The sequence below is a fragment of the Caretta caretta genome, chromosome 9 (genome assembly GCF_965140235.1).
Source record: "Caretta caretta isolate rCarCar2 chromosome 9, rCarCar1.hap1, whole genome shotgun sequence".
Taxonomy (NCBI): Eukaryota; Metazoa; Chordata; order Testudines; family Cheloniidae; genus Caretta; species Caretta caretta.
Genome location: NC_134214.1, coordinates 59,194,532 through 59,217,960, shown reverse-complemented (window position 1 = coordinate 59,217,960; position 23,429 = coordinate 59,194,532). Strand labels below are relative to the sequence as shown.

Here is a 23,429-nt window from a genome sequence, read left to right as displayed (position 1 = left end):
ATGTTGAAGTGCCGCCTAGAGGTGTTAGTGGACAGTAAACTAGACATGAATTCACCAACACAATTGCAGTTGCAGCTAGCAAGGTATGTGAAGGATAACAAGAGGGTTTCTACAGGTATGTTAGCAAAAAGAAGAAAGTGTGGAACCCTCACTGAATGGGGAAGGCAACATAGTGACAGATGATGTGGAAAAAGCTGAAGTACTCAATGCTTTTTTTGCCTCTGTCTTCACAGACAAGGTCAGCTCCCAGACGGCTGCACTGGGCAACACAGTATGGGGAGGAGGTGAGCAGCCCTCAGTGGTGAAAGAACATGTTAAAGACTATTTAGAAAAGCTGGACATGCACAAGTCCATGGGTCCAGATCTAATGTATCCAAGGGTGTTGAGGGAGTTGGCTGATGTGATTGCAGAGCCATTGGCAATTATCTTTGAAAATTCATGGCAATCGGGGGCAGTCCTGGCGATTGGAAAAAGGCAAATATAGTGCTCATATTTAAAAAAGGGAACAAAGACAACCCAGGGGACTACAGCCTCACTTCAGTCCCCGGCAAAATCATGGAGTAGGTCCTCCAGGAATCCATTTTGAAGCACTTGGAGGAGAGAAAGGTGATCAGGAACAGTCAACATGGATTCACCAGGCACAAGTCATGCCTGGCCAACCTGATTGCATTCTATGATGAGATAACTGGCTTTGTGGATATGGAGAAAGTGGTGGTATATGATATATCCTGACTTTAGCAAAGCTTTTGATATGGTCTCCCACAGTATTCTTGCCAGCAAGTTAAAAAAGTATGGATTGGATGAATGGACTATAAGGTGAATAGAAAGCTGCCTAGATTGTCGGATTGAATAGGTAGTGATCAACGGCTCAATGTCTAGTTGGCAGCCGGTATCAAGTGGAGTGCCCCAGGGGTCAGTCCTGGGGCCAGTTTTATTCAACATCTTTATTAATGATCTGGACGATGGGATAGATTGCATCCTCAGCAAGTTCACAGATGACACTAAGCTGGTGGGAGAGTTGATATGCTGGAGGGTAGGGATAGGGTCCAGAGTGACCTAGACAAATTGGAGGATTGGACCAAAAGAAATCTGATGAGGTTCACAAGGACAAGTGCAGAGTCCTGTACTTAGGAAGGAAGAATCCCATGCACTGCTACAGGCTGGGGACCGACTAGCTAAGCAGCAGTTCTGCAGAAAAAGACCTGAGGATTACAGTGGATGAGAAGCTGGATATGAGCCAGCAGTGTGCCCTTGTTGCCAAGAAGGCTAAAGGCATATTGGGCTGCATTAGTAGGAGCATTGCTAGCAGATCAACAGAAGTGATTATTCCCCTCTATTTGGCACCGGTGAGGTCACATCTGGAGTACTGCATCCAGTTTTGGGCCCCCCACTACAGAAAGGATGTGGACAAATTGGAGAGAGTCCAACGGAGGGCAAGAAAAATGATCAGGGGGCTGGGGCACATGACTTATGAGGAGAGACTGAAGGAACTGGGCCTGTTAGTCTGCAGAAGAGAAGAGTGAGGGAGGATTTGATAGCAGCCTTCAACTACATGAAGGGGGTTTCCAAAGAGGATGGAGCTAGGCTGTTCTCAGTGGAACCAGATGACCAAACAAGGAGCAATGGTCTCAAGTTGCAGTGCGGGAGGTCTAGGTTGGATATTCAGAAACACTATTTCACTAGGAGGGTGGTGAAGCACTGGAATGGGTTACCTAGGGAGGTGGTGGAATCTCCATCCTTAGAGGTTTTTAAGACCCGGCTTGACAAAGCGCTGGCTGGGATGATTTATTTGGCGTTGGTCCTGCTTTGAGCAGGGGATTGGAAGATGACCTCCTGAGGTCTCTTCCAATCCTAATCTATGTTTCTATGATTCTATGCTTGGGGAGGGGGGTGAAGGAAGGGCACCCATGTCCCAGAGCAGGGGATAACAATCCGTCTGAACATGACTGCACCTGGAATATTTCATTCCACATTCTCCAAAACCTGCCGACAGACTGGAAGGAGTTCAGAGAAGAGAAATAAAAATGCTCAGGGGCCAGAGAGAGCTGATCTACAAGGAAAGGGCTAACGATCTTGTCTAGGAAGGGACAAGTGTCTAAGGAGTGAGAACAGCCGAGGAGAGAGATTTTATTGGGGTGGCTTATTGGTATATCATTAAGAGTGACAGGATGAAATTAGGAAAGGAAAAATTTAGGGGGAATATCAGGATAGCCTACCCAACAGCAAGGTGTGCTGGATGTGGAAGTGTCTTCCTGGCAAGCATTGGAAATCCCACCACTTGGGATTTTTAATACTAGACTTTATGAGACACTAGAAAAATGTACTGCAAGAAGCCATCCTGCACTGAGCTCTGGGGAGGTGGGGCTAGGTGATCTCATGGGTCTTTTCCATCCCTAGCGCCTATGATTCCTTAACTCTATGTTTGCCAACCACTGAAATTTGCATTAGCATTGGTGCTTCAGGCTTTGTGAATAGCCTCCATGTGAGGTCCTGGTACACCTTGCTGCCTGCTTCCCACTCAGCTGTATGCTCCAATAATCCACAATGGACCTTGAGCTGCACATGCCCCAAGAGTTAGTTCAATGGGTGGCCCAGGGCACTCTCCAGTACAGCTGAGCCCATAGTCAAAAGCTGGCACAGGTGACCTAAAAGCCTAGGACAACTGATCTAGATCAAGAGGCTGCTCTCCCTGATCAGGTTCCGAACTCTTCCACACTAATGACATGGCTATACTTGGAGATGTAGAGCGCTGTGAGTTAAACCAGCCCTTGGAGACCGCAGCAGGGAAAGCGCTACAGTGCGTTCACACTGTCAGCTGCAAGTGCACTGGCGTTGCCACATTTGTGGCACTTGCAGCGGCATTGGGAGCGGTGCACATGGGCAGCTAGCCCACAGAGCACCTCTTCCCATTCTAGAGCTGTGGCTTGTGGGAAGGTGGTGGGGCATTCTGGGTCCTGTCCCAATGCTCCATGATGCATCGCTTCGCATCCCAGCAACCCCTGTGCTTCCGTCCATAACTGGAGCCATTGTTCAACGTTTTTTGTACTGCATGCTCTGTCTTCCCTTTCGGTCTGCGGGAATGGATCCTGAACTGCTGAGGAATATGCTGATTGGGGTCGCCAGCATGCCACGCACTGCAGTCAAGTTACTCCTTAAGCTACAAACTGACAGTGAGGAGTCCAACAATGATGTCGACTCGCATAACGCATACGACATGAGATTGCTTGTGGCATTCACGGACATGCTCACCACAGAATGCTGCTTTGGGGCTTGGGAAACAAGCACTGAACAGTGGGATCACATCGTCATGCAAATCTGGGATGACGAGCAGTGGCTGCAGAACTTTTGGATGAGAAAAGCCACTTTCATGGGACTATGTGCTGAGCTTGCCCCCACCCTGCATTGCAAGGACACAAGATTGAGAGCTGCCCTAATGGAGGAGAAGCAGGTGGCTATTGCAATCTGGAACCTAGCAACTCCAGACAGCTACCGATTGGTCACTAACCAGTTTGGAGTGGGAAAGTTGACCGTTGGAATCGCGTTGATGCAAGTTTGCAGGGCCATTAATCGCATCCTGCTCAGAAGAACTGTGACTCTGGGTAATGTGCATGACATTGTGGCTGGCTTTCCACAAATGGGTTTCCTTACCTGCGGAGGGACAATAGATGGCAGGCATATTCCAATTCTAGCACCAGCCCACTTAGCCTCTGAGTACATAAATCAGAAGGGGTATTTCTCTATGGTTCTTCAGGTGCTTGTGGATCTCCATGGGTGTTTCATTGACATTAACACAGGCTGGTCCGGAAAGGTGCATGATGCACGCATCTTTCGGAACACTGGCCTGTTCAAGAAGCTGCAAGCCGGGACTTTCTTCCCAGACCAGAAGATCACTATAGGGGAAGTCGAAATGCCCATTGTGATCCTTGGAGTCCCCGCTTACCCTTTAATGCCATGGCTCATGAAACCCTACACAGGGAGCCTTGACAGCAGCAAGAAATGATTCAACAGGCTGAGTCGGTGCAGAATGACTGTGGAGTGTGCTTTTGGCCGTTTAAAGGGCTGCTGGTGCTCTCTGTATGGGAAGCTGGACCTGGCCAATGACAACATCCCCCCAGTTATACCTGCATGCTGTAAACTCCATAACATTTGTGAAGGGAAGGGTGAAAGATTCACTCAGGCATGGACCTCAGAGGTTCAACATCTGGAAGCTGGATTTGAACAGCCAGAGAGCAGAGCTATTAGAGGGGTCCAGCACAGGGCTGCCAGGATTAGGGATGCCTTGAGGGAGCAATCTGAGGCTGAAAGCCACCAGTAATGTTTGGTGCCCTGCACGGGAGGGAAGTGCAGTGGTTTCAATATTAGTAGGAATCTGTTTTTGCTACATATGATGCACTGACTTGCAGTGCCTGTTGCTTTCCTGGGCTACGGTATCTTTTACTTAATGCAATAATAAAGAAGGTTTTCAAAGCCAAAAAATTCATTTATTGAAAAGAAACATAACTGCTTGGGAAACAGAAAGGGCATGACACATCTGTGCTGTGTGGGACGAGGGAAGGAGGTGGGGTGGGGAACGGGGCAGTCACAGATTTGCATATGTCCTGTTATCATACTCAGCCTTCCTGTCTGGAGTGCCGTACAATGAGTGCTGCACTTCAGGATGGCTAAAATGCATGGTGATTGGGGTTGAGTGCAGTGGGTAAGGGTCATAGTTTGCAGGGCTGGGTGGTGAAGCTACAGGTGTTGGAGGCAGCTGGTGGCGATAAGAACCTGGATGTTGGGGAAAGTGGGTTGGCGGTGACATGGGGGCACAAGGGAAAGAGTTTTGGGACAAGGGCTGCAGTGGGGGAGGGCGCAGAAGTGCTCTGCCTGCATTGCTACAAGTGCCTGTATCGAGTCCGCTTAGCGCTCCATGATGCTTAGCAGCTGCTCTGTGCTTTAGTGCCAGTGATCCACATTCTGTTGGTGGACCCTCCTTTCACTCTCCCGCCACTCCTGCACTTTTTGATTTTCATTAAGGGTCTGCTGCATGACTTCATGCAGCATGTCCTCTTTGCTTCTTCATGGATGCTCCCTGATTCTTTGGAGTCTTTCGGCCATTGATAACAAGGTCGGCTGGGATCTCAAGGTTGCATCGGTAAAGGCAAAATGCAACACTTAACAGAGGCAGCATTGTTCACACCAGACAGAGCAATGATTCGGCTGTACTTGAAGACAAGCACAGTCTACACAATAGCAGAAATTGCCCGTCCAAAAGCAAGCACACATAACCCACAGGAGCCCCAAAATGGTGAGTAAGCACAGGGGCAAGGGGGGCTAATTGTTTCAAGGCCGTACTGTCCTCTGGGGTTCTGTGCCTTGGGGAGAGCCAACAGCTGCAGGGGGCCCCTCTATTGAACACTCTCCCCACATTTTCCACAGGATAAGTTTGTCCTGGAAGAGATCTCGCTGCTGAGGGTGACCTGGGAAGGGAGGGTCTTCTACTACAATGCAGCTTCTGCCCTGGCCCATATGCAGCTTGCCTGGGTGCAGCAATGGTCCCTCCCCCCATCACGGCACAGTGGCGTGCACGTTAGCCTTACTGGGACAAGGAGTACAGTAGCTCTGCCAAGGAACCTGCGCAAGCGCATTGCCCAGCTTCTGCATGAGACCTTTGAAGAGATCACTGAGGCCGATTACCGCGATGTGAGAGGGCACATCGATGCCCTATTCCGCATCTAGGCATGCATGCAGCCCTAACCCTCCTCACCCCAAGAGCCCACACCAAACAACTTCCTTCCCAAAATAAAAGCCGCTTACCAGGCACCTCCTCTGGTGTTTGTTCTTCCCCAAGCACAGTCTGTTGCGACTGGCTACCTCTTCCTGGCTTGAAAACAGCTCCTGGCTGCATGCATCTAGGGATGCCGAGCAGTCCCCCTTCTCCTCAGCACCCTCACTCCCGCTTTCCTCCTCCTCCTGCCTTGTTGAACTGAGCTCTGAAGTGTCCATGGTGGTCTTTGGAGTGGAGGTGGGGTCGCTCCCAAGTACTGTGTCCAGCTCTTTGTAGAAACGGCAGGTTGCAGGGGCAGCACCGGAGCTGCTGTTTGCCTCGTGCGCTTTGCGGTAGGCATTCCACAGCTCCTTCACTTTAACCCTGCACTGCAGCGCATCCTGGTCATGGCCCCTTTCCATCATGTCCCTTGATATCTGCCCGAAGGTATCGTAATTCCTATGGCTGGAGCACAGCTCAGACTGGACAGCTTCCTCCCTACAAACACTGATGAGGTCCAGCACCTCACCACTGCTCCATTCTGGCGATCGCCTGGCGCGTGGAAGCACAGTCACCTGGAAAGATTCATTGAGAGCACTCCACGCCTTGTTGAGCAAACAGGAAGGGGATTTTCAAAATTCCCAGATAATGTAAAGGGCGGGTCTGCCGGTTGGTCACCTGAGGGCAGGGCAGTAGAGTTCAAAATGATGGCCAGAGTGGCTGGAACAGGCATTGTGGAACACTTCTGGAGGCCTATCAGAGAGCATTAATAGACCAGGGTGTCCACAATGGCACCGCAGCGCTCCAGCCGGGGTGCAGCCAGCATTATGCTTCTTGTGGAGGTGGATTACCAGGAGTTCTCCAGCTGTGGAGTCTGGGCGCTCTACGTGACTTGCCAGTGTTGACGCATCATGAGTTAGGGTGCCCGGGGCTGCTTTAATGCGCTCTAACTCGCAATTGTAGCCAAGCCCTAAGCTCCGAAAAACCCAGGAACAATGAAAGAGGAACAACTCTCTTGTAATCCTTTCCATTCTCTTGTAATCCTTTCCATTTTAGCACAAGCCTACAGCAGGTATGGGAGAGGTGCGGGCAGGAAAGCAGATCCTCTGACCACTCCAGGAAAGAGCCTTTCAGGGTTCTTAATGCTTTCTGATTTCTTTCAAGTTTTCTGTTTCAGATCCATTTCCCGTTTGACTGCACTGGGCTGCTGTAGCTCCCCCTCTACATGGCAAGATGACTTGTCTGTGAAGTCGGCAGCACGGGGCCAGACTTCACCAGAAGAGGGAATGGAGGAGGTAAGTAGTCATTTTATTTCACTTTTGTGGCACCACTGAGAGGTTTTAACAAACCTGACAGCAGCAAAACAAGCAAAATTTTAATAAAATTAGAACAGACCCACCCCTTTAAAAACACTCCAGAATCCAGAAGAGCATCAAGCCTTAGACACTGTGGGTGGCATTCAGCAGAAAGGAGATTGCAGCTCTCTGGTAGTCAGTGACATTTCCAGGAGTTCTAACCACTCCACCAGCAGGTGCTTCATGGAAACAAACATCCAGGTGCCAGAGCCATGGCAAGAGACTTCCCAACAGTTACTCCGATCTCAAAATACATCGGATGAGTTTGGGGCTTTAGCCCACTGCTTCATAGCTGCCTGTACCCATCACAAAAAGCCATCATCAGAGCCAACAACCTTGTTGGCAGTCTCAGACGATACACCGAGGGCTGAACAGACCAGGAGAATGTCTCCTCTAAATGGGCTCCCTTTGGGTTGGGATTGAGGCACACGGACACAGCAGTGCATGTGGGAAGGCTGCATTTCTGCTGCCTAATTCCTTATGCATTCTGTTGATAAAGAGGGCTTCAGACTTTCGAGCCAACAATCTGCCAGCTTTCACTAGCACTGTAATTAATTTTATTTAGAATTTTAAATCTGAGTGGAATGTTTAAAGCACCACACTCTGTCTAAGTAACAGACAGCCATTCTTTGCCTTTCTGTAGTGGATCTCAAAGTACCTTACAAACACAGATGAATTAAGTATCATAACAGACACTCTGGGGAGGCCGTATTATGTTCTCTTTACAGATGGGAAAACAGAGGCACAGGGGGATTAAGTAACTACAAGGTCACACAGGAAGTCAGAGGCAGATTCGGGATGAGAATGCAAGACACTTAATAGCTGTACGCTTTAACCGCTACCCTTTGTTTCCAACAAATGGAAGTCTGTAGTATTGAAAAGGGATCATGAAAATGGTTAGAGAAACATTTTCAGAGGGCAAATCTACTCTGGAAACTAACTCTAAAAATAGTATGGGCAAGATGAGTGAGTCACTATTATTGTTTCTCGATGATTTGCATAGCTCATGTGCTTAGTAAAATAGGTTACTCAAACTAGCAGTCAACCCTGCAAACTAGTGCTGGGATCTGAGAGTCAAGCTGAGAGTCCTTCCTTCAACAATACTTGCAATTAATTTCTGCTGGACACATTAAGTCCACAGTCATAACTGTGCAGCCCAGTCATCTGCAATAGTTTTGTATAGGTGTATGTGACAGACTGTACCCCTGTGTTCACCACTTTTACAAAACTATGATAAATTTTGTACAAAGTATGCCTTGTGAGATATCATTTGAAAACTCATAATTTGCTGATCTTCACTGTCCTGGTAAAATGGGTGCAGCAACATTGTATGTAAAGTTATAATATTTAACTGTATGATGTTACTAAGGCATATTCTAAATCTGGAGAAGAAGCTCAGACCAGTTCCTCAGAGACAAAAGGCAAACTAACTCCTCAGCCAGGTGCCAGCACAATCAAATAGACCACCACCAGGGTAAGCAGACATTCTTTGGCAGGAAGAAGGGGGTGAGTGAGAAATTTACATCTTGGCAATGGAACAGCTGGGGCTTCCTGTGTGAACAGACTGGGTGTTGCCTGAACCCCAGCTGAAGACAATTCTCAAAGAGGAGGGGAAAAAATAAAAATGAGGAAGAGGCCACAAATCACCTCTCTCCCTTCATCTCTGCTCATGGCATCACCAACATTTGAAAAACAAAAGCAGCACCATTGAATGGGGGTGGGGTCCTAGCCAGTCTGCTGTAAGCATGTGAAGAAACCTTTGGCTTTAAATTTCCTTAGCTAGTTAAGTTAGTTATTAGTTTGCATTTTACCTTTTATTTCTTTGTAACCAATTCTGACTTTTATGCCTCATTCCTTGTTATCACTAAAAATCTATCTTTCTGTAGTTAAACTTGTTTTATTGTTTTAATCTAAACCCAGTGTGTGCTTGGATTGAAGTGTTTAGAAACCTCCATTTGAGATATCAGGGTTTATGCATCTTATTTTCTATTAATGAAATGATGGACTTTCTATGAGCTTGTATTGTCCAGGAGGGTGCTGGGCAGTACAAGATGCATATTTCTGGGGACAGGTCTGGAACTAGGAATTTGCTGGTGTTGCTCTGTAATGTAATTCATGAGTGGCTAGCCAGAAGCACTCTTATAATTCAGCTGAGAGTGATTTTGCACGTTAGAGGTTGTGTGTCAATGGACCAGGAATGGTTGTTTTTATAGTGAAGCTGTGTAAAAGACCACCCCCCCCAATTGAAGAGTTATGGGGACACAGTTATCCAGCAGTCCAGACTGTACCCTGGGGAATGGCACAGCATATCCCATTAGAATTTAATTCTACTGATGCACAAGAAAGAGTGATTTGGATTCTACTGTCCCATAGCTTTGCAGGCTCTGTGGAGCTACCAGAAGTAAAAAAGCTTGTTTTCCTCCTTAATATCAGCAGCTGAGTCTGTATAATTGCAAGGAACAGATCTTTGGTGTTAAAGCCCTGTTTTAACATAATTTCTTTTTCAGAGAACAGCTGATCTTCCAGACCAATTTTTCCCCTTTTCCATAAGTGCAAAGAGTTGAAGGAGGGTAAATTAACTAACAAGCCTGAGCCTTCATTGTCAAAATGGACACCTCCCCCAGAACTGGAAGTTCAGAATCTAGCCAGCCAGATTCCCTTTTTTCCAATATCTATTTTATTACTAGAAAGTTAAATCCCAGTATTTCTGCCTCTCCCTCCCTCCTCCCCACCCCGCACCACAGTTCAAGTTGCTTGTCAAATGCATAACTCTCTTGTGAGATCTGACTCAATGACTTTTACAGAAAAGGGCTTCTATGGTTTTATACCACCATTATTTCCTCTATTAAAAATGGGGGGATGGTAAAAAAAACCTGGAATCATTAAACTATTGAATTTCATACCTCATTCCCTACATTCTCTTTGGAGATCATTCCACCAATGACATGTTTCAGAGTGGTAGCTGTGTTAGTCCCAAGGAGTACTTGTGGCATTTTAGAGACTAACATTTATCTGGGCATAAGCTTTCCTGGGCTAAAACCCACTTCATCAGATGCATGCCACCAATGTGCACTCTTCTGATGCTAAAGGGTCCCAGTCAACTTTTTAAAAAGCCACAGTCTGAACGTGTTTGGCCTATTGTGGTTATAACTAGCACCTCAGAGGACAACAACTGAAAGTTCGGAAAAAATGACCTTCCCCCTCCCCAGCTTGTTTACTTTTGTGCATTTGACAATGCCTTATGGGTAGCTCATTGCCCTGTTTCCCATGTACTCAGGTTCCTCTGTTGTTCACATGGGTCTTTCGCACAGCACAGAAGAGAAACATCTTGATATATTTGAAAAATGTCACTGTAAACCCATTAAAATTGGCAGGGGAACATCTACTACTATAACTCCATTTTTAAATTGACTAGATTTCACAATATGAGCCTGAAAAAGCCGCACAGACCAATTTATCTGCTATAAGGATTGGGCCTTAGTCTCACTCTGGATTATAACACGAAACACAGCAAGCAAATTAGTAGTCTAGCAGCCCCAATATTAAGTTGTGGACCTAATTAATGTTTTAAAGGGATACAATTTGACCTTTTTTGGAGTTGACAAAAAAAATCCTCGTTTATAACTAAACACCCATTAAACAGCATAGCCTGAGGATTTTCTTTTTAACGTCCTTTTTAAAAAAGGCTTGAGGGTTTTTCAGCTCCCTTTTCTTTTATAAATGTCATTTAATGAAGAGAGAAACTGACCATATAAGGCAAACTGAAAAAAAAAAAAAAAACCCAGCAACCCAAAACACAGAGTTTTTACTAACCTCTTCCACTTAGAGTTGTCTATATGCAGCACATGACTCTTGTGTTTGAGGATGCAGCATGTGAACACCAAAAGCTCCTTAGAAGTGGGAGGAACCACCAGTGCCCAGACAGTGGCCCTGACCCGCTTTGCCTCTTCCCTTGAGGCCCCATCCCCACTCTGCCTCTTCTCACCTCCACTCCGCCCCCTCCCCCTGCCACCACTTGCTCCTCTCTACCAGCTGCCTGCTCCTCCCCACCCCCTCTCCCAAACCCCCCTCCCACTCACTCCTTTCTGCCCCCCTCCTGCCTTAAGGGTGAGCAACAGGAGGGAGAGGGCAGAGAAGAGCAAACAATGGGGGTCTCAGGGGAAGAGGCAGAGCATGGGCAGGGCCACAGGGGAAGAGGCCAAGCAGTGGCAGGACCACAGTTCAGGTGCCGGAGCCTTCCCCCAACTTCTCAGGAACTTCCGGCGGCAGCGCTCCAAAGGGTGGCATGCTTCCAAAGGGAGGTGCACCTCATTCAACATTTCTTGCCCTATTTGGGGAGGCTTAGCCTTCCCAAGACTCTTATAGCCACTGACAATGGTCTTGGTGTTACTTGTAACTACAGCGCCGTTACAGTTACAGGACTGTCTGCACCTCTTGTCCCCATTCTGGGCTGCCTGAGCACTACCGCCTCAGGTGTTCAGCCTCTTGCCCTCATCTGCTTCCGGGTGGAATCCTGCAATTCTCCCACTCTTAGACTGGGACTCAGGTACATAAGCTGTAGGTATAGTTGGGGTTATCACCCTGAAGGTCCGACTGGGTTTGGGCACCTGTAACCAGCAATAGTGACCAACTACCATCTTGACACAAAGTATTTTTATTTAACAATTAGAACAAAGATTAGAGAAAAATTTTAGAGCAAGCAGCCTCTATGAATTGTCTCATCTAATCTTATGCTTTCATAGAATCATAAAATATCAGGGTTGGAAGGGATCTCAGGAGGTCATCTAGTCCAATTCCCTGCTCAAAGCAGGACCAATCCCCAACTAAATCATCCCAGCCAGGGTTTTGTCAAGCCTGGCCTTAAAAACCTCTAAGGAAGGAGATTTCACCACCCCCCTAGGTAATTCCACCACCTCCCTTTCCCACAAGCTAAGGCCACATCCACACTAGGATGACTTTGCCTGTACAGCCATACCAGTAAAGCGCTCCTAGGAGGGACACACGTTATCCTGGCAAAACTGTGCTCTTACCAATAAGTTTATTCCAGCACCTTAGTGAAACAAGCGATGCCAGTAAAAGTGCACCTTTGCCAGTGTAATTTCGTCTGTGCGAGGGTCTTTTGCAGGCACAGTTCTGTCAGTCAGAGATCACATCTCTTTACACCCCTGACCAACAGCTAGGCTGGCAGAAGCCTGTAGCATAGATATGGCCCCACTTAAAGAGGCTTTCCTCTTAAGTAACAGGAACAGAACAGAACCACTTAGGGCCTGACTACAAGGGGAAACTGACCTGAGTAACTATTCTGCAATAGCTCCCTGTGCAGGGCCACTTACAGAATCATAGCACTGTAGGGCTGCAGAGGAGCTAGAGAGGTCATTGAGTCCTACTCCCTGTACTGAGGCAGGACCAAGTCAACCTAGACTATCATTGACAGGTGTTTGTCTAACCTGGTGTTAAAAACATCCAATGGTTTGCCATTCCACAACCTCCCTTGGAAGTCTATCCCAGAGATTAATTAACCTTATAGTTAGAAAGCTTTTCCTAATATCTAACCAAAATCTCCCTTGCTGCAGATTAAACCCATTACTTCATGTCCTAGCTCCCATGGGGGACACAAAGAACAATTGACCACCATCCTCTTTATAACTGTCCTTAACAGATTTGAAGACTTATCAGGTTCCCCATAGTCTTCTTTTCTCAAGACTAAACATGACCACATTTTTTAACCATTCCTCATGTGTCAGGTTTTCTAAACCTTTTACCATTTTAGTTGCTCTCCTCCAGACTGTCTCTAATTTGTCCACATCTGTGTTAAAGTGTGCTGCCCAGAATTGGAAACAGTACTCCAGCTGAGGCCTTACCAGTCCTGAGTAGAGCAGGACAATTACCGGGTCCCCCGTCTTACATACAACACTCCTGTTAATACACCCCAGAATATTATCCTTTTTCAAAGCCTGCATAACATTGACAACTTACCTTCAATTTGTGATTCACTATAACCCCCATATCCTTTTCAACAGTACGACCACCTAGCCAGTTATTTCTCATTTTGTAGTTGTGCATTTGATTTTTCTTTCCTAAGTGTAGTACTTTGTACTTATCTTTACTAAATTTCATCCTGTTGATTTCAGACCAATTCTCCAATTTACCAAGATCATTTTGAATTTTAATCCTGTCCTCCCAAATGCTTGCAATCCATCACAGCTTGGTGTCATCCCCAAATGTTATAAGCATACTCTCCACTCCATTAACCAAGTCATTAGTGAAAATACTGAAGAGTACAAGATCCAGGTCAGACCCTTGTGGGACGATACTAGATACCCCCCACCCAGTCTGACAATGAACCATTGATAACTATCTGAGTACACTCTTTCAACTAGCTGTGCACCCAACTGATAGTAATTTCATCTTGACCACATTTTACTAGTTTGCTTTGAGACTTATGTGAGACTATCAAAGCTTTACTAAAGTGAAGATATATCACATCTACTGGGTTCCCACACATTCATTATGCCAGTAATCCTGTCAAAGAAAGAAAGAAATTAGGTTGGTTTGGCATGATTTGTTCTTGACAACATGATGGGTTGACATGCTGGCTATTCCTTGCAACTACGTATACAATTTTGTCAAGGTACAATTAAGCAAAATTCATGGAATAGTTATGTCAAAAAAGGACAAAATCAGAGTATGGGCACGGAGGGGCTGAAGCCAAAGTAGTCACGAAGGTCTGTTAAAGTCACGGAATCCATGACCTCTGTGACCAAATCGTATTCTTACTTATAAGCCTAATACCCTCTAGGTACTTAAAAATTGATTAATAATTTGTTCCAGTATCTTTCCAAGTATCAGCATTCAACCGACCAGTCTTTTTAAAGATAGGTACTATGTTTTCCCCCCCAATATAATTGTGAATGGTTCCAAGATTGCTTCAGCTAGATCCTGAAGTACCCTGTGATGAATTTCATCAAGCTCTACTGACTTAAATACATCTAATTTATCTAAATAGTCTTTAACCTGTTCTTTCCCTATTTTGGCTTGTGTTCCTTCCTCCTTGCTGTTGATATTAACTGTGTTGAGTAACTGGTCACCATTAACCATGTTAGTGAAGACTGAAGCAGAATAGGCATTAAACACCTCAGTCTTTGTGATAGCATAAGTTATTATCTCTCCTTCTCCACTAAGTAGAGAATCTAAACTTTCCTTTGTCTTTCTCTTGCTTCTAATGTACTTAAAGAACCTCTTCTTATTGCCTTTTATGTCCCTAGCTAGGGGTAACTCATTTTGTGCCTTAGCCTTTCTGATCTTGTCTGTACTCCTCCTTAGCAATTTGCCCATATTTCCACTTTTTGTAAAATTCCTTTTTGTTTTTCACTTCATTAAAGAGCTCCTGGTGGGACCCTATTGGCCTCTTACAATTTTTCCTATCTTTCCTTCACAGTGGGATAGTTTGCAGTTGAGCTTTTACTACTGTCTCCTTGAGAAACTGCCAGCTCTCCTGGACTCCTTTTCCCCTTTAGTTTTATTTCCCACAGGACCCTATCTATCCATTCTGAGTCTAAGTCTCCTTTTTTGAAGTCTTGTTCTTATTCTGATCTCACTCCTTCCTTTACCCTGACTCTGGAATAAGGGTGTTCGCAAAGAAAGTTATTCCAGAATAGCCAAAGGAGTTTAAATTCACACCTTACCTTCTTCCAGAATAACTTCCTCATGAAGACAAGCCCTTACAAAGCCCAGATCCTCTAGTGTGTCTGTGGGACTCAGTATGGTTCCCTCTCTCCAAGCCCTGCTCAAGCTGTTTTTTGCACGCTGGCTACAAGAGCAGGTGGGAGTTATTAAACTGCTTGCTCTGACACTGTCTCCTAATAGATGTCCAAATGTAAGCTGTTAGGTAACTGTTGGAAAGGGTCTCCTTTTCTGCTGCCCAACCAGGTCCAGAATCAATAATTATTAAGGAGCACCCCCACATCCGTCGCAAGCAAGTACAACATTTTCAAGGCCAATGAGATTTTCAGACCGATGTCACTTTAACACCTACAGGACCAATGAGTTTGGTTCAAATGCTTACATGCACTTACTGAAGAAAGTACATAATGAAAAATGGTTCCCTGTGTACTCAGAAAACTACTGCATGTTGCTGCTTGGGAGAACACTAGAGGGACTTGAAAGGAAAAGAAATGCCTGGTGCTGAAAATTAAGGATTGCAGAGGTGCCCCGTTAATTTCAGTAATCCATATAAAATGGAGACCACAAAAAGATAAGTAACCCTCTTCAGAGTGGCAAAGACATAAGGGGTCAAATTGTCATAACTTCATACCTAAACTGGTTCCCACAACTGCGCTCCTAACTGGCCTTTTGTGTGCACAATCACATCTGCAGAAAATGTGGTATATTAGTTGCATATTACTCCTGGGGGAATTCTGGACTACTGCGCATGCGCAGAATTCATGTGCCCCACAGAATTTTTGTTTTTTTCCCCAAAGAAAATACATTCTGCTGGAAAGGTGCTGCAGTTACTCCTTTCGCCCAGCAGGGGCCACTGTGGCACCAGGACAGAGGATGCGGATAGGTAAGAGAAAGATGCTGCCTTCCTCACAGCAACCTGTCTGTGTGGCCAGCTCAGCAGGCACGTGATATGGGGCAAACGGGGATGCTGGTGGGGAGGTGTCACAGACTGGGGTTCAGAAAGGGACAGAGTGGGGCCGGGGCTCAATGGAAGTGGGTGCAGGGACGCATGGAGATTGGGGGAGGGGTGCATGGCCACATGGGAGGATTGGGGTGGCTGAGTGGGGTGCAAGGACACATGGGGGAGGGGGTATAGGGACACATGGGGGGAGGGGGTGGCTGAATGGGGGTGCAGGGACAGATGTGCCTGACTGAATGAGAAAGGCTAGGGGTCACACAGGGTCTGCATGGTGGAGGCTCCCTGACAATCCCTCCCCACCCAAAAAGAAGCCTGTTCCTTACTTCTCCCACCCATACCCAACAACCCTCCAAGTTCACAGCCAGGCTCCTACCCAAAAATTACTTCCCTGTCCCTCAGCTCCTCCATTACCCCTGACTACCTAAGCCTCTGCACTGCTTCTGAGGGGTGTGGGAAATACAGTTCTGTACTGTAGTTTAAATGACTTATTACTCAGAGTTCTGTATTAATATGCCTAGTAAGGAATCTATTTGTCAAAAAACATTTCCTGAATCTTTTTTGTTGTCTGTATTGTTACAGACATAGTTGCTGACAGGTATTTTTAAATAATTTATCAAAATACTTGAAACTGGTGTGATTATATTGTGTTATTTTCACAAATAAAATATGCAGAATTTTGCAGATTTTTAAAATATTGTGTGCAGAATTTTTAATTTTTTTGGCACAGAATTTCTCCAGGAATAGCATATGCAATCATGAAAACTTGGCCCAAACCATAGGCACTCTTGCCTAGAAAGTTGTCAGGGGCTCTCCCAAGTTTAGAACCAAGTAGGGGTGCAGCGCAAGCTGTGTGAGTGGGAGGGAATTACTAAATGCTTGAGAACTCAAGCTAACATCTTCGTTTTGGCACTTAGACACACTGAGAGGCAAAGGAAGGCCTCAGGGCACAATACGCATGAGTAAGAAATTAAAGCACAGTGGGGCTAGTGCCCTGAGGAGTTTGGAAAAAATCCCAGTATATAAATACACAAATATGGTAAAAAGCCACAAAAGCAATTGTTAAGGGAGTTAATCTGTGCTGACATTTCAGCAGGGCCTTTAACTGTGCAATAGTCCTCATTAAATCCAGCATTTTCTCCATTAATTATTGTCTGTTGGGGTACCAGTCAATCCAGGATCAACTATGAAACCTACACTTGGAAGTTTAGAACGGAACAGAGCCACCAACAAAAAGCCAGGTTTCAGAGTAACAGCCGTGTTAGTCCGTATTCGCAAAAAGAAAAGGAGTACTTGTGGCACCTTAGAGACTAACCAATTTATTTGAGCAACCAATAAATTGATTAGTCTCTAAGGTGCCACAAGCACAACAAAAAGCCCTACTGTACAAATCTCATTGGAAGGGGATGATTATATATCAGTGAAGATTTTTTTACAAAGCTCTACCAACGAGCCTATGGAAACAGAGGGCCACGAATGGAACTGCTAACAGCAGGTGCTGAGTGTATCCAGGTTGGGGGTGGGGGGAAGAGGAGGGGATGTTATTGCTGAGGCAGTTCACTTGACAGCAGAGCAACAGGAAGAGATTTTGTCTATGTTTAGCAGACCCCCGTAATGGTTCTGCAGATCAACAGGAACTTTAGGTGCCTCTGAAACTGATCACAAAGAACACAGTTAGGCCAGTTTTTAAAATGCATGTTGTGGGCAGGAGTGACAGGGCTATCCGGGAAATTCCTCATTTGGAAATTTGAATACACAGACTATTGACAGGTGCAACGGGGGTGTCTGCTACACCTACCACAGGTGATTTTTCTTCAGCTTTATTGGACACACCTCGAGATGCATTGTTTCACAGATCAGTGACTGACGGAGGCTCCCCAAGGGCCCCTCCCAGCTTACTGGAATGAAGGCTTTTCTCTGAGCAAGGCTAATGCTAAAAGACATCATTACATCATTGTCAATGCAGCTGTCCTGTGATCCTTAAGTGCGCACTAGAACGCCCTAAGACATTTTCAGTGAGACATTTGGAGACTGATTTCAAAATCCCAACTACTTACTGTTCTGTTCAAAGTATACTACATTCTGGCTAGTGCCAGACATTATGGCTGAGCAATTAACTGCTGAGAACAGACATTTATAATGGAAATGTTGACACAACCTTCAGCTAGAGACACAATACACAACTAACAGATTCCACATACTGGCAGAAGTGGGGGGAATCCACTGAAGGGTTAGGAAAACCCTCTGACTTAACCTAGAGCTCTCTCTAGTGGTACCTTGGCTAAAGCTGGAAAGGACATTTTAAAATCAGTAAGTGAAATGTGCACCTTTTAGCATGCAACATTTGTTCCCAAAACAGCATGAATGGCTCAGCACATCGGAGGCAAAGCTGTTGAGATTGTTTCTTAGTTCCAGGCATCACTAATGAGGAAGAACCCAGGCAATGTAGTCAAAATAGAACAGCACAAGAAGCTAAAACGCCATTCATCCTGAGCAGAATAAGATTGTTCTGCTTGACTAATCTGAACTCCGCTCACTCAACGGAAACAAAATCCAAATCCAGATTTGGACAGTTCTAATGCTGACCTGGGGGTTCACTTTAAACTACCAGTATTTTTAGATAGGTCCCCAAAGTGTGCACATTGACCTCATTTCTTCCCAGAGCTCCTGGTCAGCTCAGAAAATGCACTGCTGCAGGAAGCAAAAGCTGCAGCTGTATTTCAAGGGGATGAGAGAACTTTATGAATGATTCCATCTGGTAGACATACATAGAATAGAGGGACCAAATCTCATGCTTCAAGGAAAACACTGAGCCGCAAACATCAGGAAGGAATCTTGCCCTGCCCCTAAATACAGCATTCCACAATTGATGAGGTACTTCCTGAGGATTTTTTTCCCCAATGCATCAGCTATAGATTACTATCACAGGCAGTATACCATAACTGACAGGCTGTTGGTTCAGTCTGGTATGGAAAATCTTATGATTCTATTAGAAAGAGGGGTCACTTCCTCACCTGCACATGCTATTAAACACAGTCCTTGTGCTTCAGAAGATAAAGTACTACTTTCCCCTGAAACTCAGAGAGCAATAAGGGTGCAGGCCACAGCGTGGGTTCCAGCCCACGAAAGCTTATGCCCAAATAAATGTGTTAGTCTCTAAGGTGCCACAAGGACTCCTCGTTATTTTTAGTCCTGTGACCTCCTGGGAATGAGAGCAACTTAGGGGCAAAGTGCCCATCTCCTCTCTTGGGCTCTGAAATATTGTTATTGACAGTACTGTACAGCCCTATCTCAGCTATTACAATACAGATCTAACAGATACTTTCAGAGCATAGGAAGGAATATGAAGAGCCAATTCTATTTCACCTCACCTCTTCTCAAATACTTCATTTGTCTCCAGGTTTCCATTCTCTTCAGTGCCTGGCAACACACCAGCAGTGTGCATTTCTATCTCAGCAGTGTGCTACTTTACTAGCATTAAGCCTCACAACACCCCAATGAAGTACATGAGGTACTATCAGAACCTGAGATACCAAGGCACAGAGAAGTTAAGGGATTGGTCTACGTTGCACAACCAAGCCCATGGTAGAACCAGGACTTAGATGCAGGACTCCTGGCTCCCAGTCCTCTGCACTGTACAACACTTCTTCCCCAGCTGCCTCTTGTCTTTCAACCCACTCATCCTCTTCCCCGCCCCCCAAAAACTCCCGATTCATTTGTATTGGTCTCTTTGGATGCTATTGTTTGTCCTCGTCCTGATGGTTTGTGTGGAAAGCTAGGAGCAATCAGGCTCAATTCAGATACCAGGTTGGAAAGCACACGGTAACAAGTTGTTTTCTTACTTCTTTGCATGATGCCACCCTCCAGGCCAGTTAATCGCTACCTTGCACTTGCCGTCCATCAGATACTGGGCTGCTGTGATGCTGGCCCCTCCTACAGCTGCTGCATAGTCAAAGATACCTTCAGTGGTTGGACAGTCATAACCTACGGGCAAGAACCAGAGAGCGTCACTCAGGACAGAAGACTCCAGTGGGAACATCACTGCATTCCTGGTGGAAGTACACCAGAGAACTGCATTTCACTTTATTCACAGTTCTGGCTTTCCATTTTGGCCACTGTAGGGAGCCAAAGCGAGGCTGCTGGCAAGGGGACTGACCTTCTTCGAGCATGGTCTATGTGGAAGATGCTACCCTCTGGCTTTCCAAGATGGGTTTCTTTGGGCCGTGCCCCACAGAAAAAAGAATTAAAAGCCAAATGGCTTTCTCAGACCAAGAATACTCAGAGGTTGTATGAACCCCTCCTGGCTCAGTGCCAAGCAAGTGCTAGGCCAGTGAGCCCCACTTGCACACAAACACTGGTTCAGTTACCAGATACACTGGGTTGGCTTTGCTCTATTCCCCTCTTTCACATGGAGTACCTGTAACCCCTCTACCTGCCCAACAACCACACAGAACATCCTTAGTCTCCAGAAGCAGAGCCCTTCTACATTTGAACACTATCATGGGAACTCAGCGGATGTGGACCTAGAACGTAACCCACTCTCTCACCTTCAGCACCACCCCACGCATTGAAGACCTTTCCAGGCATATCCAAAATCTCAAGGCGTACCTTCACTGCAATCAGAGGTATGGCGGCAGCACGTTACGCTAGCTTTGCTCTTGCTAGCTCAAACAATAGCAGTGAGCTGCAGCAGCACAGGTTAGTCACTCAAAAGGGCTTCTACAGCCTGTGCTACCACACATGCTGCCCTGGCTTCACTGCTCCTGTTTACTGGCGCTAGCTAGATCAAAGCTATTTCAACGATGTGCTGCAGTCACACTTCTGATGCACTGTAGACAGACCCTCAGAGCAGCACAAATTCCAGGACCAGTTTCTAGAATTAAACCTGTCGCCTTGGAAGAGCCTTGAGTGTTTTGTGCAGAACTCGGGACTCTGTAGTCGGGCTCAGTGTAACATCAGGAAGGAGGTAGTGTCTCCCGCTGTCTCACACAAAGATGACAAACTTCACCTCCCACTGTGCAGCTGGAAATGCTAAAGCCCTTCAGAGAGCTGACTTCAAGGAGTAGCTGCAAGTGCCATGGCAGGCAAGTGAGCAGTATAAATCCACTATAGAGCACAATGCTACTGTACGTGATTGGAGCCCACTGAGCTCCTGCTATTCCTGTGATTCCTGCTTGCATGTGCTGGAGCTAAAATCAAAGCCAGTCCCAGCTTGTTGAACATCTGCCTTTTCTGCTGCTGCAAGGCGCATGGGTTTCGGTGGCTGCTTCCTATGAAATGGCTTTTCAAACGCCTGGAACATCAGCACACGTCAAAACGTCCAGTGGAGAATCCAATACCCAAGAATCATGCTGAACAGCAGAGAAGAGGTTAATGGCATTGGCAATTAAGTATCCATCTTTAGGTTTTCAAGTTAATGCTCCACTGCGGAGGAGGAAGACACCACCCCCACACCCGCCCCCTTTGCATCACTGGTTCAGGAAGCCTGGCTTCCAGACCTCTTAAGAAACACTGTAACAGGTTATATCATGGACCACTCTCTGGCGCCCTCTGCTCCTTTGAAACTGAAAGTGAAGCCTCAGATCCAAGGAACACAGCAAGTTCCGCATGATGGTCACTGTGTAATACCCCCTTCCTGCCCCCCCAGAAACCCATAAGCTCCAGCAGTTCAAATAGCAGCTTTGCACATCCACACTAGAGGTGTATGGATGGAGTTATACCAATGGCTAGAATCTGGACCTATGTGCAATCTAGATAAGGTTTAAGTCCCTCTTTGTTCAGCCATGGCCACTGAAGTATAGTTCTACCCTGAAAGTGACCTTGTCAAAATGTCTCTTGGAGCTCCATCTTTATCATCTCAGGGGGTATGTCTACAAAGTCTGCAGAAGCATGCCTCACAGCCCATCTTGACAGGACTCACTAGAGCTCTCAAAATAGCTATACAGACCCCCCCCCCTAGGCTTCAGAGCCCAGTTTGCAACTTCAAAGCAGTGTCTACATAACTGTATTTAGAGCGCTAGCACAAACCCCATCCACCGACCGAAGTCTGTTGACCCAGGTTTGGAGGCTTGCTGCCGCAGGCTGTGTAAACATACCTGATCAAATGCACTTCGTTTCCAAGTAAACCATTGTTTTGTGTCTAGCTGCCAGCCTGCCAACTCACCCAGTGATCTAAGAGAGATGCTGGATTCATTCCTTGTCACACCAGCCCCAGTAATATAGATTCTCGAACTGAAACTCAATTAGCATTATGTTAATGATGCATGAGCCAGACTAGAATCTAGTTCCCTTTCACAGGGCTGTGCTGCCTCTTCTAGGTTAAAAGGAGCAATTTTTAAAAAAGGTTTGCACTGGGAAAGCTAGTAGTTCTGCCAATTAACACAGGGAGAAGATCTGTGCAGTGAGAGCAGCCCATTTTTACAGTCACTTATCAGAGCAGAAATGGACTTTGTTTAGAAAGCTGAAAAGGAGAAAACCTTTGACGGCTCCTACTGGAAAATGCTCAGGACTTCAAGCTCAAAACGAACACAACCATCTTTCATTCATCTTTGCTTAAAAAGGCTCCTTACCCAGTCCATACTCCACTGATTCCGGGTGGTCATCGTCCCCCTCCTCACTAACCTTCTTGAGGTGCTGCAGATAGGCATCAGTGTGAAAGCTTGCCATCTCCTCCATGGAAGCCACTTTGGGCTTGACTATCCTAGCAAGACAGATGGAACAAGAGCAGTAATGCAGATTCACAAGGTATAGCGGGAACTACTTGACTGGGAGATCCTCAGGTTAGGGATCTCGAATCGACTTATGCTATTAAGATAAACAGGACACAAAGCACCCAGCAAAGGTTGCCATTCTGACTGAAAAAAGCCTCCTGCTCCAAGCTGGGCCACTGATTTTAATGGGTGCGAGGCAATGTTATCATGGTTGCCTTTGATGTGGAGCACTTGCAGGCACTGGCTGCAGATTACTTTGCAATTAATCTTTTGCCCTTGTTTGGATTCCATTTCTATTTTCACTCTTATTTACTGCTGCTCTGAGTTTGGCTGACTGTCTACAGATCCAAACATTTTGGTCACACACACATAGATAGGTAACAACCATGGGTGGCCAATGACCTGGCCGTTGGGGAAGCTAGCCCCTGGCCCCTCCTCTTGTGCCAAAGGCCCAGCCCCTCCCCTTGTGACCCCTCTCCCGCTCCTCTCTTTTCCCCTTCCCCCGCAGGAGATCAGACCACCCCCACCGTGGCCCCCGGCCCCAGCCCCGGTGCCCCAGGTGGCCCAGCCGCAGCGCCCCCAGCCCCAGAGCACCAGGTGGCACAGCTACAGCCACCCGCAGTCCCGGTGCCCCAGGCAGCACGGCCCCAGCACCAGCCACCCTGAGTCCCTGCGGGAGGCAGGCCAGCCAGCCCCGGCCAGCCAGGGCAGAGCGCTGGGAAGTGCAAGTCTGGGGCCTGGCCTGGGGGCAGAGCCATGCTACGCTGTTTGGGGAGGCACAGCCTCCCCCTTCCCATGATACTCACCACCCATGATAACACCTGTGTGTCACAACTAGGTCTAGTCCCACTCTCTGAATGGACACCAATCCGTTATGAAGGAATCCAATCTCTGGATGCCACATGCTGCTAAGCCCCTGGGTCTGGAGAGTGACTGGTCGCTGGTCCGAGCTCTGTGACTTTCAGGCGCACACCCCAGAG

General features: G+C 46.6%; 1 protein-coding gene across 8 annotated transcripts in view; it reads right to left on the bottom strand.

Annotated features, from left to right (window-relative positions):
* Positions 1–23,429, bottom strand: part of HDAC8 (histone deacetylase 8) — a 156,097-nt gene that overhangs the window by 121,381 nt on the left and 11,287 nt on the right. For 7 of the 8 annotated variants that reach the window (XM_048863416.2, XM_048863408.2, XM_048863409.2 and 4 more), the window contains exons 3-4: positions 22,309–22,439; positions 19,582–19,723 (exon numbers count right to left, since the gene is read on the bottom strand). The exons of the other annotated variant lie outside the window; for it this stretch is intronic. In XM_048863416.2, coding sequence (XP_048719373.1) covers positions 19,582–19,723; positions 22,309–22,439 — 273 coding nt within the window. The remainder of the gene's footprint in view (positions 1–19,581; positions 19,724–22,308; positions 22,440–23,429) is intronic. 8 annotated transcript variants of the gene reach the window in all.